This window comes from Pteropus vampyrus, unplaced genomic scaffold (assembly GCF_000151845.1).
Source record: "Pteropus vampyrus isolate Shadow unplaced genomic scaffold, Pvam_2.0 Scaffold3, whole genome shotgun sequence".
Lineage (NCBI taxonomy): Eukaryota > Metazoa > Chordata > Mammalia > Chiroptera > Pteropodidae > Pteropus > Pteropus vampyrus.
In genome coordinates this window covers 14793838-14808298 of record NW_011888784.1, presented here as the reverse complement: position 1 = coordinate 14808298, position 14461 = coordinate 14793838, and the positions used below count along the sequence as shown (strand labels likewise).

Below are 14461 nucleotides of genomic sequence, written 5' to 3'. Positions count from 1 at the left end.
TGTGGAGGAAACTGACCAGAGGGAGCGGGGGAGTCCAAAGTCTTCTCCCTCCACCTACCCCATAGTGAGGTGAAGGTGAGGTAGTTCAGACCATTTGCACTCTAAAGATGGTCAGTGAGACTAAGCAAACAGCTGTACTTAAGAAGCTCTAGATGGCTCAGTAATAACAATTTGTATTTGTTCTCTCTCCTTCCACTTCAATTCCTTTTTATCCTCAGTCATCCTCTTCTGGGATTCAATCGCCCCAGTAAAGTTTTAGCAATAACGTTTTATTTTAGGATGTTTCTTAGGAACTCAGACTAAAGCAGGCATCAGAGATCTCTGGTAGGCAAAGAGATGGATGAGCCTGTAGTTTAAAGAGGTCTAGGCTGAGACATAGATTTTGGAGTTGGAGATAGTACTTAAAGACATGAGACCAGAAGAGATCACCTAGGAAGTGAATATAGGTAGAAAATAGAAGAGATCTGAACACTGACCTCTCAAACAGTTTGATATATAAAAGTCCAGAAAGATGAGGAAATACCAGCATCGAGACTGAGAAGCATCTCACAAGGTAGTGTTGTTCTTGAAGCCAAATTGTCAATTATGCAAACTATTGCTGATGGCTCAAGCAATACATCTAATAAACGAATATTCAAATCAGCAGTATAGAGGCTGGCAAACTTGAACTCTTTATGTGGAGAAAAAATTATATCTTGCCATGTCACACCTCTCATTCCTGAAGTTTATCTTTTCTTTTTTTTCCTGATCAGTCTGGCTAGTTTGTTAATTTTATTAATCTAAAAGTTCACTTTTCTAAAGTTTCTCCTATATTACCTTTAAAAAGAAAATACATTAAAAATTGTTTTAAGAATTCAAAGAAATATAGCTGGACACTATCACTCTCTTTCCTATCTCAAAGTCATAGTCCTACCAATGGTTAACCAGGTCTTCCAGAATCTGGCCCTGCTTTCCACCCTCACCCCATTTAACCTCTCTGGCTTCATCCAATACTTCCCCTCACATTCATTCTGTTCCAGCCACACTGGCCTTCTTGCTGTTTTGGGATCAGGCATTGCTCCCACATCAAGTCCTTTGTACTTGCTATTCACATGCCTAGAACATCTTTCCTCTGGTCTCAGCTTGCTTCTTTACACTCGTTATCTTTCATCGAATTTCATCCAGTGAAACCGTCCCTGGACTACCTATCAAAATTGCAATGCCTGTCTTCCTTGATGTTTTGTATCCCTTCTCTCCTGACTTGTTTTCTTTACCACTCCTATGACATACAATAACATGTTTTTCCACCACGTGTAGTTTCCATACACAGAAGCAACAGATGTAAACCCCAGAACGGTCTTGGGCTCGTTCCATAGGCGAGAGTAAAATGAGGGACCTTGAGAACTCACCATGGAAAGGGAATGCAGGTCATGGCTAAGGGCTCCAAAGGTCACATACAGGAGCTGTTTGAGGGGAATGCCCCAAGACGATGGTTGGTGAGTGCAGCACAGACTTAGCAATGTAATTTCATGTCAGTCTCAGGTTAATGAAGGATAGGAGAGAGATGCCAAAGACGTGACTGTGTGAAGAGCTTTTCATCCACAGACATTCCCAACACCAATGTTTAGTTATTGTTGGACTGTGAAGTATTATGTGTGCAGTACAGAGTGCAGTAACAAATGGCAGAGGTTGACAGAGGCCAATGGAAGGCCATGCTAATTTTATTAACCTATATAGTGCATAAAGTATAAGTCTGGAATTTAATATTACAAAGATTTTCTACAAATCAATAAGAAAATACAAATAACCTATATTAATCAGGACAGAAACCCAATTCAATTATCTTAAACAAGAAAGGGACTTTATTGGCTCACAAAACTTTAAAGTCCGGAGGTAGGGCAGGCTTTAGGCACAGCTGGATCTAGGGCCTCCAGAAAAATGACATCACAACTTAGTTCTCTTTCCTTTCTGCTAGCCTCTGAGTTTCTCTTCAGACTCTCCACATGGTACAACTTCATGCTTATATTGTCGTTAGTTTGTGGGATATCCGTAGAGCCTTCTTTCCAATAGTTCCAGAAGTTCTGTTGAGGGCTCTCTTTAGCCTGGCTTGAGTTACATGCCCATTCTTTAATCACTGTGGCTAACGAGCTGCAGGACTCAGGAAGGCCAGACTTGGTCATGTACTCACCTAAGCCACAGGGAATGGGTTCCCCACAATAAATAAGGGTTCTGTTACCAAAAAATGGGGAAAGAGATGCTGAACAAACAGAAACATATATCCACACATGACCCAATAGGAAAGCAGGTAAAAGATATGAACAAACAATCCATGGTAAAACTATAAATGGCCAATAAACATGAAAGTAACCTCAACCACACCATTAATCAAGGAAACGCAATTAAGGATTTTTTTTTTTTTTTTTTTTTTGCCCATCATATAAAAACTATCAACTGTAGGTAAGACTATATGGGGAAATGAGCATTTTTCATACAGTTGGTAAAAATATAAAGGTATGAAAAAGCCTTTTGGAAGGCTAAAGTGGGTCTATCAGAGAACATACTCTTTGATACAAAAATCTACCTTATATAACTCCATCCTAGTCACACAAATGCACAAAGATATATGGAAAAAGACTGACTTTGACAACATAATAGCAAGAGACAAAATAAGGGAAAAGTTCAATAATAGTATTTTCATAGTATTGAATCCTATTCAACCATTAAATAAATTTAAAGACTTAAGAATAGGTATTTGAGACAAAAAAAGGCAAGCTGCAGAACAATTCATATATATGATCCTATTTATGAAAAAATAGCTTTTATATGTTTATGTATAATCATATGAAAATGCATGGATAGGGACTAGATAGATGTATAACTAAACTATGGACAGTGGAATGTGATTAGAGGTGCTGGAGAAAAGGGTCTCTTTGCTTTTATACTTGTGTATTATTTAAGTTTTGTACAGTGAGCTGATAGGCATTTATACTTCATAATTAAAAAAAAGAAAAATGAGTACATGCATTTCACAACAGGAAATGCAAATGGCCAATAAAAGTATGAGATGTTCCCCCTTATTAATAATCAAAGAACTAAATATTACCTATCAGATTAGCAAAAATATTTAAAGATTCAGGTGGGAGTGTAGGCAAATAGGCACTTTTACTATTGATGGAGCTGTAAATTGGGACAATCTTTTGGGTGGCATTTCTTAAAATGTTAAATGTGCACATTCTCTGACCCAAAATGTCCATTTCTATTTATCCTACAAAAATACCAACACAGGCATCAAAATATATGTACAAAGATGTTAACTATACGTTTATCTACAATAAAAACTGGAAAGAACCAAATTATCCACCAATAAGGGGTTTGTTAAATAAATTACAGTATATTCATGCAATGTAGTAGTATGTAGCCATGAAAAACAATGTCTGTATCAAAGTGAAGGGGAGGCAAGATTCAGTGCAGTACATGTAAAATGGGGATATGTACCTACCTCATATGGTTGCTGTGAGGATTAAGAGTTAACCCATGATAAAGAACTTCAAACCATGCCTGCATACAGTGACCACGAGTGTCAGCTATTAACACATTTTTGCTTACATCTGTATATGCCTAGGTCTGGAAGAATAACTACTTGAGTAAGACTATGAGAAGGAATGTCTGTTTTCATTTTACATTTCTGTACTAAAGAAAATTCAATCAAGCATATTTAATAGCTTTCGTATTTGTTAACCATAAGATAAAACCTAAAATCAAGGTTTAACAGCCATTAATCATGGCACTGTGGAGGAACATATGTCCTGGAGTTCACAGAACTAGATTTGAGTTTTAGCTCTACTTGATCACATGCAAATTACACAATCTTTGAATCTTTTCTAGTCTACAAACAAATCTAAATGAGATAGGTACAGTCTAATCCAATGCCTGGCATGCAGATACTTTCTTTATATATAACCCTCCCTTCGACTTAAATGTGATAGACATAGTGCTTAATGATCAAGTGCCAACTGGGTGTAAATGTAGGGAGTTTTACCTCAAGGAAAACAGAAAATTTAGCAGTAACAAGCAAATGCTCGGTGGCTATTCAGTAGGTATCAGCAGTCTGCATGCCATTAACACTGACTTCTTCTATGCTAACCAACCAGATGCCATTTGGCAAAAGCCACTTGATCGGAGGCTGGGGCCCCAGAACTGCTATTATCTGTGTGGATATAAATGAATGTATAGATGATATCATAAATCACTAGTTATTTTAAATCAATTTGTCTACTAGGGACTTAGCCTGATCAGAGACCACTACTTCCTTTTCCTGGGTATCATCACCCGGTTTTTTTGGATGCAGACATTTTCCCCATAGAGCCTTGCCTTAGCCTCAGAATTCTTTCTAAACAGGTATCAGAGCTGGCAAGACAAACACATATTTGCCAACTTTAATATTACTTTTTCTAAGCTCTCACATTATACCAAACATCTTTGGCATTTATGACAAATTTACTAACATGGAAGGAAGCTACTTTGTATATAGGAAAGACATAAAATCTAAAAAAGCATGAAATTTCAGCCACTGAGAGCGACCCCTTACCTACTCTAATAACTGTCATCCTAGAATTCCAAATATGCCACCTCAAAGCCTACTTGGAAAGCCAGTTATAAATAAATAAATCAACTCAAGATCGTTTTATCTTAGAGTGGAGGAGTTTATACCTTTATTGGAGATTGACTTATTTCCTTTCAGCCAGAGAAAAGACCCAAACAGAAGTCCCTACATTTTCTTGTATAACTTAAAATACATTATATCATTACTACATATTTATACTTCAATAAATCTTAATCTATAAAGCACATTTCTTATAATTATCAAAAAATCTATAAACAGGCTCCATTCTGCCTCACTTCTCCAACAGCTGGCCTTGCATTTATTACTATGCTTTTTAAAAGGCTCATGCAAATCTCACCTTCCATTTTTAAAATTTGTTCCAAGCACCAGATGTAACCAAAATCTCTGGAACTATGAAATAGTTTTAATCACATGGGTCATTTTCCATACAATGATACCCACTATAAAAAAAGACTTTTCTCATATTCTATTTTAAATTCCAGAGTTTTCCACTAAATAGTAGAACCACAGTACTTGGGATTCTCAGCCAAGGAGTATATAATCCTACTACTACAATGTATTACTTTCATACATTTTTAGAAATGTGTTAAGACTTAAAATTAAAAAAAATAATTCAATCCTGTTAATAAACTAGTTGTTAATAACCTAGTTATTTTTTTAAATAGAACAATCCATTCAAATTAACATGTAAGTACAACCTCAATGCAACTAGAGATTGATTAGTTTTTTAAGAAAACCCACAAACTTCCACACTGTGATAGCGAGTATTCTGGACTCACCTCTGAAGAATCCTGGAGATGGCTAGCTCTTTGAGCTGAGTCTTCCCTTCCCCCAAATACAACACCCTGGTAAGAGAACTATGGCTCTGGGAATTTCAGAGGTGACCTCCCCTAGGACTGCTTAGGACAGGGAGTAAGAGGCTAACTCACATGAAGCAGCTTTGTACCAAACCCTCAATAATTTACAGTGGAAGAAATACCTACCTACTTATGGTAGGGTTACAGTACTTAGCACAGTGTCTTATCGGTAGAAAATGTTTTAATAAATGAATGTGTGGCTGCTTAGTTAGCCTGGTGTTCAAATCTTTTTTACCAAAGGAATAAAACAGCAAACCTGATTACTTGTTGCCTGTCAGGGAATTTTCTGTCCTTAATAAAAATGAAGGCAAAATGATAATGAATTGGATCTTCAAGTCTTTTTTGTTTCCTAAAAGCCGAGACAAACCATTACTCTTTTACATTTGCCCTTCAACACTGCCATTCACTGCAATTGCTCTTCTAGTGTTATTTCTACTTTCATAGTTTACAATTATTGTTTAGACTGTTCACTTTCTAATGATACATGGGAGAACATTCTTTCCATTTAGTGGGATGCCTCCAAATTACAGACTGGATGTGCCATTTTTGAGTTTTCCTGCAGACAGATAATTACATTTAAATTCTTGATACACTTCAATTCTTAGATCAAGGTATTTTTGTTATCTTCTCCAATCTAGGTGTCCCATTCACATTTTATTTCATCACTATCACTTCTAATTTTACTTTGAAGCTTTAGTCATCCTTCATCTTCTGTTTTCTGAAATGCATATCCAAATTGGGTAAAAGGAAACAGAAGAGTAAATTTTGAAAAAAATTGTTTGTTTTCAGACTTTATAATTCCAATGTTGCCTTTTAATGTAGAAGAGAATGTAACATTTCAATGATCAACAAAGAATAATGTATCTGTCTAAAAAGGAAACTTTTAAGAAAGGGACAAGGAATTAGATCATTATTTGGAAAAAATAGTAAGAATACAAACATCACATGGAAGATTTAGGCATTAACACCTGAATTAAGTTTAAAATTTCAGTTTCTAGGCAGGTATGACACCATTTCTTTCAAGATAAAATAATAATGGTGGGTGATGATATCCTACATTTCCCAGTGGATTTTCTAACAGTCTATAGGGAAATAAAACTATTATGTATCATTCCATGTGTTTAATTTTGTCTTCATTTCTGAAGAAAAAGACCTGAGTGTTGACTTCGTTTTTAAATTTCTTAAACTTTCACAACATTCAGAAGTTTTTCTGCATTGTGTCGTCGCTGATGTCTAAAAAGATTTGAGCTTTGACTATAGGATTTCCCACACTGAACGCATTCATAAGGTTTCTCTCCAGTATGGATTCTCTGATGATTAATAAGCCCAGAATTCTGGCTAAAAGCTTTTCCACATTCAAGACATTTGTAAGGTTTTTCTCCAGTATGGACTCTCTGGTGTTGCACAAGGATAGAACTTCTACTGAATGCCTTCCCACATTCAACACATCCGTAGGGTTTCTCTCCACTATGGATTCTTTGATGAAGAATAAGGGCTGAGCCCTGACTGAAGTGTTTTCCACATTCATCACAAATATGCTGTTTCTTTCGGGAAGGATTTCTCTTTCTTTCAAACCTGCCCTTAGGGAAACAGGCTTCTCCATATTTAAAAATCTGAGGAACACCTATATTGAGAGTGCCAGGAACTTCATGAGATTCTACTGCGGAAGGAATCTCCTGTTTTGGAGCTAGCGCTCCATTTTCAGTCCTAGCATCATCATCTGGAACAAACAGAAAATGTGAATAACATTTGTTTCCTATTCTGGGAGAAAGGAAGCTGAAGAAAAAAATTATTTAATGAACTGAAAGTAAATAGCTCACATCTATCTATAAACAGCACTCTGAAAACTGGTGTTAAGGTTGCCTACTTTCAAAAGAGAAAAAAATAAAATGACTGATTATGAGACTAATGAGGTAATGGCACGATAACGTAATGAGGGATAAAAGTTATACCTGAATAAAAGTAGAAACATAGGGGAATGGGTTATAAATGGTAATCAGAAAATAAAGAACAGAAAGATGGTAAATTTTAAGACTGTTAGGGAGACAGTAAGGACGATGAAGCTAGATCTGGATGAAACTTTATAAGAAGAAAAATAAGGTTGGTCATTAGGAAATCGATTTTTTTTTTTTGCTTTGAAAAGGGGAGAAATTACATCAAAATACAATGGTGTAAAAAATAAGCAGTCGGAAAGTGACTAATTCTGAAATGAGCAAGACAAGGCAGATCACAGCCAAGATCAGACTAAAAGCAGAACACTGGAGGAGTCTTGACAAGAAAGGGCTTAAGATAAGCTGGGAGCATCCTGTGTTAACTCAGGACAACACTTTCTTGTCATGGTACCTAGATGAGTTATTTCTAAGCCTCGGTTAGATGTGTATAGTGAAAGGAAAGCCTGAATTACCAACACAAGGTACCATTACCCCTCTGCAGGCAAGATTCATTTAAGACTTTCCTGAAATTTCAAGCCTTGAAAAGTTAAGACAGTTTCTACAGGGTAAGCAGCAGTCAGAAAGTGGTAAATAGTAAACAGGTAGATAATAAATGATTAAGAAATGAATAAAGTCAGGAAAGAAAGCTGACAAAGAGAGACTGAAGGGCTAGAAGGGAGTAGTGAGGTCTAGAGACTTGAAGAACAGAGAAGTTAGTGTAAAGATTAAGTGAAGACAAATGGCACAGAAATAAGTAAGTTACTGAGTGTGATAGAGACTAGACTGCTGAAATGAGGTATTTAAAAATAGGTGAAAAGTATTCTAAAATTCAGGCTGGGGAAAAGTTTTCTACCCAAGAAAATGCCACCTCATAAAACCAAGGATAGAGGTGCTCAAACTTTACTGCACAGGAGAATGTTCCGTGAAACATGTAAAACTGCAGATTCTCAGCAGACTTCAACTGCATCCCAGGAGTTCTAGTTCACCAGATGGGAAGGAAATCTGCTCAGACCTCATTCTGTGACACTCCAGCATGATCTCCAACTGCCTCAAAGAATGATTCCCAAAGCAGTCTCAAACAAAATTTCATTTCAGTTATTATATAAATATGAAAGAGAAATCTAACAGTTTTAGGAATACACTGGGTTGTATCGAAGTATACAAATAAGTATGTGGCATTAATTGCCAATATATTGGAAAAGATCAGTCTAAATGAATTATTAGAATTATGTGCTTTTTATTTAACTTTCCTATATTTAAAGCTTATTATAGCTAAGGAGCTTATTTTTGCATAAATACTTAGAAAAGGTGAAGAGCTTTACCCAAACATCATTTCTACAAAAGAATCTTCTTTGGAAAAAAATGACTCTAAATGTTGAAAAAAACAAACATAGCTAAAAATTTAGAAAGACTTCAATAATAAACAAATAAAAATAGATTTGAAAAGGCTTCAGGTAAGCTTACTATACCAATAACATTAGGCAAGAGATTACAAGAGCATGGAACAGATAACAAATAAGCAATACTACATGCAAAATAGAGGGACCTGGTCTACAGGTAGGTGCTGGCTCAGAGTAAGGCAAATGCCAGCCTCAAATGGGTAGGTCTTCAAGGAAGAGGTAAAAGGGAAGAAAAGGCTGACAGTAATGTCTGAGGAAAAAAAAAATTGAGGTCAGCAACCGTTGTAAGAATCAAGCTCCTACAGTGTGTCTAGAAATTGGGGAAGGTAATAATCCCCGCCCCTCCATCTCCCTCCCCAAAAAAACACAAAAGAAAAAATAAAGAGTCTGGGACAAAAGGCCCACACTCTCTTTCACCCTCTAGCCCACGGGGAATTTTGGTCCTCACCACAGTGCCTTAGGGAATGGAGCTCCCAGGATGCCCATTTGAGCTGGTTTTCCACAGCATCAAGCTCAGAACTTGGTAATCCCTGAGCTTCTTCTTGAGATACTATCTCTTCAACTAGCACTTCCCGTTTTCTTCGACGGAGAGAAACCTGGAAATAATAATATTTGATTCAGTAGATAAGAAATTGGATGAGAATTAGAACTAAACGCACGTAAGAGAAACCATACAAAACATATACTGTGGTTGGGTAGTTAATTCAGCAGCTTTGCCTACTGCTATGCCAGTGCATCTGATCCAGCAAAGTGACACAAGCAGGCTCACCGGCTGTCCAGGGTCATCTAGTTCACTCTCTAAATCTTCCAGCACTGTCACTGCCTCCTCTCCATTCTCTGGATGATGCTCTCGAACCCAAGTCTGCAGCTCCTTGGGCAGGATGGCAACAAACTGCTCCAGCACTACCAGCTCCAAGATTTGTTCTTTAGTGTGCGTCTCTGGCCTGAGCCATAGACGGCAAAGTTCTCGAAGCTGGCTCACAGCTTCACGGGGCCCAGGTGAATCCTGGTATCCAAACTGCCTGAATCGCTGCCGGAAAACCTCTGGATCAGAGAGATGGTTCCAAGGGATACTTGATCCCTCTTCACCATCAGGATCTTCCTCCAACTTCACTCTCAGAATTTTTTCCTCTTCATCTGGAGTTGGGATGATAAGTATTGAATCTTCTTCCACTGACTGTGCAGACATCCTGATTTATAATACTTCAAGAAAAGACAAGGCAGGATAGACCTCAGAGAAATACCTCTTTTTCTTCACAGGCACTCCTGAGGCACAAAAAATAAAAATATATATACAAATGACCAAATATCCTAAGAATTTGGACACATACTAATAGAGGAAGTAAAAATATTTCTTTTGCTGGATTAAAAATTCCAATCAATAACCTATACCATAAGTTGGCAAACAACAGCTCATGGCCAAATTTGGCCTGCTGCCCATTTTTGTACAACACTTGTATTAACAGTTTTCACATTTTTACATGACTGAAAAGAATACATCATGAATGTGAAAACTAAATGAAATTAAAATGTGTCCGCGAAAAATTTTTATCTGTTCACAGTTCATGCAACAATGGCAGAGTAGTTGCGACAGAGACTATATGGCCTGAAAAAAAACTGGTATTTACTTTCTGGCCCTTTAGAGAAAAAGTCTGACCTACAAAACCGATAAACCCTATTTCAGTAATCAAAAGAAACTGCCCACCTCTGTGTTTTCTAAATGCATCTGACCCTTGACCACATTATTTGCAATTTGAGACTGGTGTTCCCTGACAAACTTAGGTCAACTTAAAAGCAAGGACTTTATTATCTGCCTCAGAAAACAATTTAAGACAAAACGTGTTATTTTAAGTTAAAAAATATTTTTAAAATGTTTAAGAACTCCTCAGACTTAAAATATATGTAAAAATTATTCACTTATTCAGGAACAGATAATGTAATATTGAAAAAAAATTAGCCTCTTCGGGCTATACAATGCAAGTATTATTCCGTCACACATCACACCATAACTACATTTAAATTTATGATGACAGGCATTAATAACGGCAAATTTTTAAGAAAAGACATTCTCATAACTACCTTAACTTCTTGCAGTGGACCACGACCTAGTCCTTAGACTAGATGACCCACAGTTTCCCCAGCTTTTACTTTCAGGGAAACATTATGCTATTTCTGATCCCTTCCTTAGTATTTGCACAGTCATGCCTGTGCCATTGTTTATAATACATATTAGGAATGAGCCACGCAGCTACTCGATTTACCTATTCAGGACCCAGAACGTGAATACCAGTAATTTCAAAAAACTTATTGTAACCCTATCAAGATGAAGACTAGATATCAGAAAAGACTTTATCAGGCAGGTGACACGTACAAGTTTAAGTACTCCGGAGTGTGATGACCTTATAAATAAGATTCAGCCAATTGATTCGGTCTTCTTATATATCAGGGTCCTATCTTAAGAATGGCCCAAGCATTCTATATAAAGACATATCCTTCTATGTTCTTATCTAGCACCCTGCTCGTGAGACTGACGGAGGTACCAGGAGGGCAAGCCCGTGGTCCCGAGCGTCTGGGTAGGCAGCCTCGTTCCAGACGCTCTCCCCACCTCGCCCCTGCCGAGTGCCACCACGAATTCACTCCCCGAGCAGATGTCCTCCGTATTCTCTTCTCTGCACTCACGGCGGCGGACTTCAGATGACCAAAGGCCACCTTGCCACAACGTCGAGGACACGGCATTTCCGCCCGCGGCCCGCGCAACTACAGGTCCCGGCAGCTCCCGCGCCAGGGTCCGCCCTCTCCCACCTCCGCCCGAAACGAGTCCCAGAACTCTCCGCGAGACGCCAGGGCCTCGAAATAGAACAAAACCGGCTGATGGGGGAGGGGGAAGGCGGGGGTCGCAGAGGACAGCCGGGACGGAGAACTCTCCGAGGGTGCCGAAAGTCCGAACTGGCCTTTCGTATACCCCTCAGCACCACGCAACTTCTGGGCGCGGAGACCTCGGCCTATGCCCCGCACCTCCAGGGGGCCCGAGGAAGATCCCTGCCAGGTTTCTTCGCTGGCTCCGGCCAGCGGTCCGCAGCCCCAAGCCCAGCGTCCCCCTCGCACCCTTTCGCCCACTCTGGCGCAAACCTCCGTCTCAGGAACCTCGGCAGCTTCGCTGTCCACGGCAGACGCAGAAACACCGCTCACAAGCCGTTTCCCAGAAGCCCCCGGCGCGGACTGCTTCCGGTCTGCGGGCCCAGGAGGCGGGGAGAGGCGAAGCCCCGCGTTGCCATGGAGATGCGCTCGGGGCGGGGGAGGGGCGGCCCTACGACAATGACCGCTTTGAGGCCGGTCTTGGCCTTGCTCGTTTCTCCTCGGATAGCCCAACGTCCTCCGTTCCAGTTAAAAGACAAGGACAAGAAAGAATTCTGCCATTAAGATAGTGTTTACGATTTCACAAATCCTTTCACATGCATTTTCTCATGTGATCATCATAGTAATCCTTTGACATAACGAAAGCTAGTATCCATGAATGCTTACTACATTGTGCCAGGTACCATCACCATGTTTTACATGTATTGTCATTAATATTCGCAAAAATCCTATGATGCAGCAACTTTTTTGATCCTCATTTTACAGCAGAGATAACGAAGGCAGAAGTAAATAACCTGCCAAGAGCTCATAACTAATAAATGCGAAGTAGGATTTGAAACCTAGACAAGACTCCAACCTTTGGTTCCCACTGGCTGTTACAGAGCTTTATTTTGACCAAATTATCTATTATGGAAACAACATGGGACAGGTTAGAGCTTTGTCAATGACCTCACATTGAATTTGCAGAGTGCATGCTCATCCTCTGACTTCAGGCTGGGCATTTTATACCACGAAACAGCTGCTGAAGTATTCGTCTAATAATTAAAATCGGACTATTTCATTCCTTATTTAAAGGCCTTCAATGGATCCCCACTGCTTTAAGTATAACATAAAAATTCCTTACTTTGGCCTGCAAGCCCCCTGTAGTTTGTTCCCTACCCTCCCTGTCTGTCCTCAGCTTAGGCTCTCTATGGCTAAGGATCCCCAGTCTCAATGACCGTCTTCCTCCTGGAAAATCTTTGTAGCACTATCAGAAGTAATCTCTCTTATTCATTTCCCTGTTTTTTGTTTTGTCTTGTTTGGGTCTATAAGTCCCATAAGGGCAGGGACCTTGCCTGTATTCTTTACCACGGTATCCCCACCTAGTCCTAGGATGCTGACTGCCCAGTACCTAAAGAATTCAATAAACATCTGTTGAATAAATGAATGAATTGTGGGCTGGCTACATTGCTGCTTTTGCTAGGTCATATTTCAGGTATCAGAAACTGCACAAAAGAGCCCTGTTGCTTAAGGTCTGTATTAGAAGTATAGCGCCAGCCTTCCAGAAGCATTGCAAGATTTGCAGGCTTTGGCTTTCTGTCTCATTCAGGAAAGTACCCTCTGCAAAGTGCCCTCAGAGGGCCTCTGATAAATTTGTGAATGAGAAAACAAGTTAGCGAACAGTTGATGGTAAAGCACTATTTTATACTCTGACCAGAATTTCTTCTCCCCAGAACCCTTGATAACTCTGATCTTCTTCTTTCTTTCATCATTTAGGAGGCTTCAGAAATCCAGGATTCACTCTTCTATCTGGCTACTGCCATTAACTGGGTTGGGTGTTCTTCCTACCTTCCCCTCTTTTGTGATTCTAAATGCTAGCCCAAGGCATTTTTGTTTTGTTTTATTTTACTTTAAGAGCTTTTACATGTAATGTTCAAAAAGATAAAAGATTAAAAAAAAAACAACAAATACTTAAGGAAATTTAAAATGTTGTGAAATTTTACAAAACCTTTTGCTGGGATTTCTTTTTACTATTCCTAATTTTTTCTAGGAGAGTCAATGGAAACCACAATGAAGTTTTCCTCTCTAATTTACTCTTATGAGGGCAGAGACCAATGCCCACTTTGAAACATCGCTCCGAGCCTCACTATGTAGGCTCTTTCATGACTGGTGGTACTTGCTGCCATCTTAAAGATCAAGTCAAGATAGAGCATCTTGTTTCTCTGGGCAATCTGAGTGTAGGGAATAGCTTCATGCTATTATCTATATAGATAACATAGGCAAGGCTTGAACTGCAGCTGATCTGAGCCTTGGCAGAACACCTTGTGACTCTTTCTGAACATGAGAGCATGAGAGGCTTGTAAGGAGTTGCTACAAGGCCATTTGCCACTCAGTTACTTGCCTCCTGAGAAGGTTGTCATGAGACAGTTTCTCATTGTTTCCTGGGTCATGGTAAGTCTTTCTGCTCCACCCCTCTACAGTATAGCTGCAGACTATAAAAAGGCTTAGATGCAGCATAACATTAGTCCCTCAGGACCAAGGTGTTTCACAACTCATGTTGCAGTCATCTGGCTCCTTTTGTTTGGGTGTCATTCTTTTGGTGTGTGAGACAAAAGCTCATGAGGAGTTGGTACTTGGGGTTACTCTTGCTTTCACTGTCTGTGTAAGGAATAATCTTTCTAAATCTAAAAAGGACTCATTGTAAAGTACCAGGCAAAATTTTTAACCTTGCCTTAAAAGTATCTCATTCATTAATGGTAAAAAATTAAACAAGTAAACAAAAACAGATAATCCATAGGTTCCAGAGAACTAAAGGTGACTAAAATGAAGTTATGA

General features: G+C 39.0%; 1 protein-coding gene across 2 annotated transcripts; it reads right to left on the bottom strand.

Annotated features, from left to right (window-relative positions):
* Positions 1 to 1668: 1668 nt before the first annotated feature.
* On the bottom strand, positions 1669 to 12054 carry ZNF24 (zinc finger protein 24). Of its 2 annotated transcripts, none has more exons than XM_011361611.2 (4): positions 11921 to 12054; positions 9561 to 10057; positions 9240 to 9387; positions 1669 to 7180 (listed from the first exon to the last, which is right to left on the bottom strand). In XM_011361611.2, exons 2-4 carry the CDS (start codon positions 9978 to 9980, stop codon positions 6642 to 6644), a joined length of 1107 nt encoding a protein of 368 aa, XP_011359913.1. In that variant the 5' UTR covers positions 9981 to 10057; positions 11921 to 12054; the 3' UTR covers positions 1669 to 6641. The 2 variants fall into 2 exon arrangements, with proteins under 2 accessions (XP_011359913.1, XP_023387405.1); XM_023531637.1 differs by lacking the exon at positions 11921 to 12054 and adding an exon at positions 11897 to 11919.
* Between the last annotated feature and the right edge of the window lie 2407 nt (positions 12055 to 14461).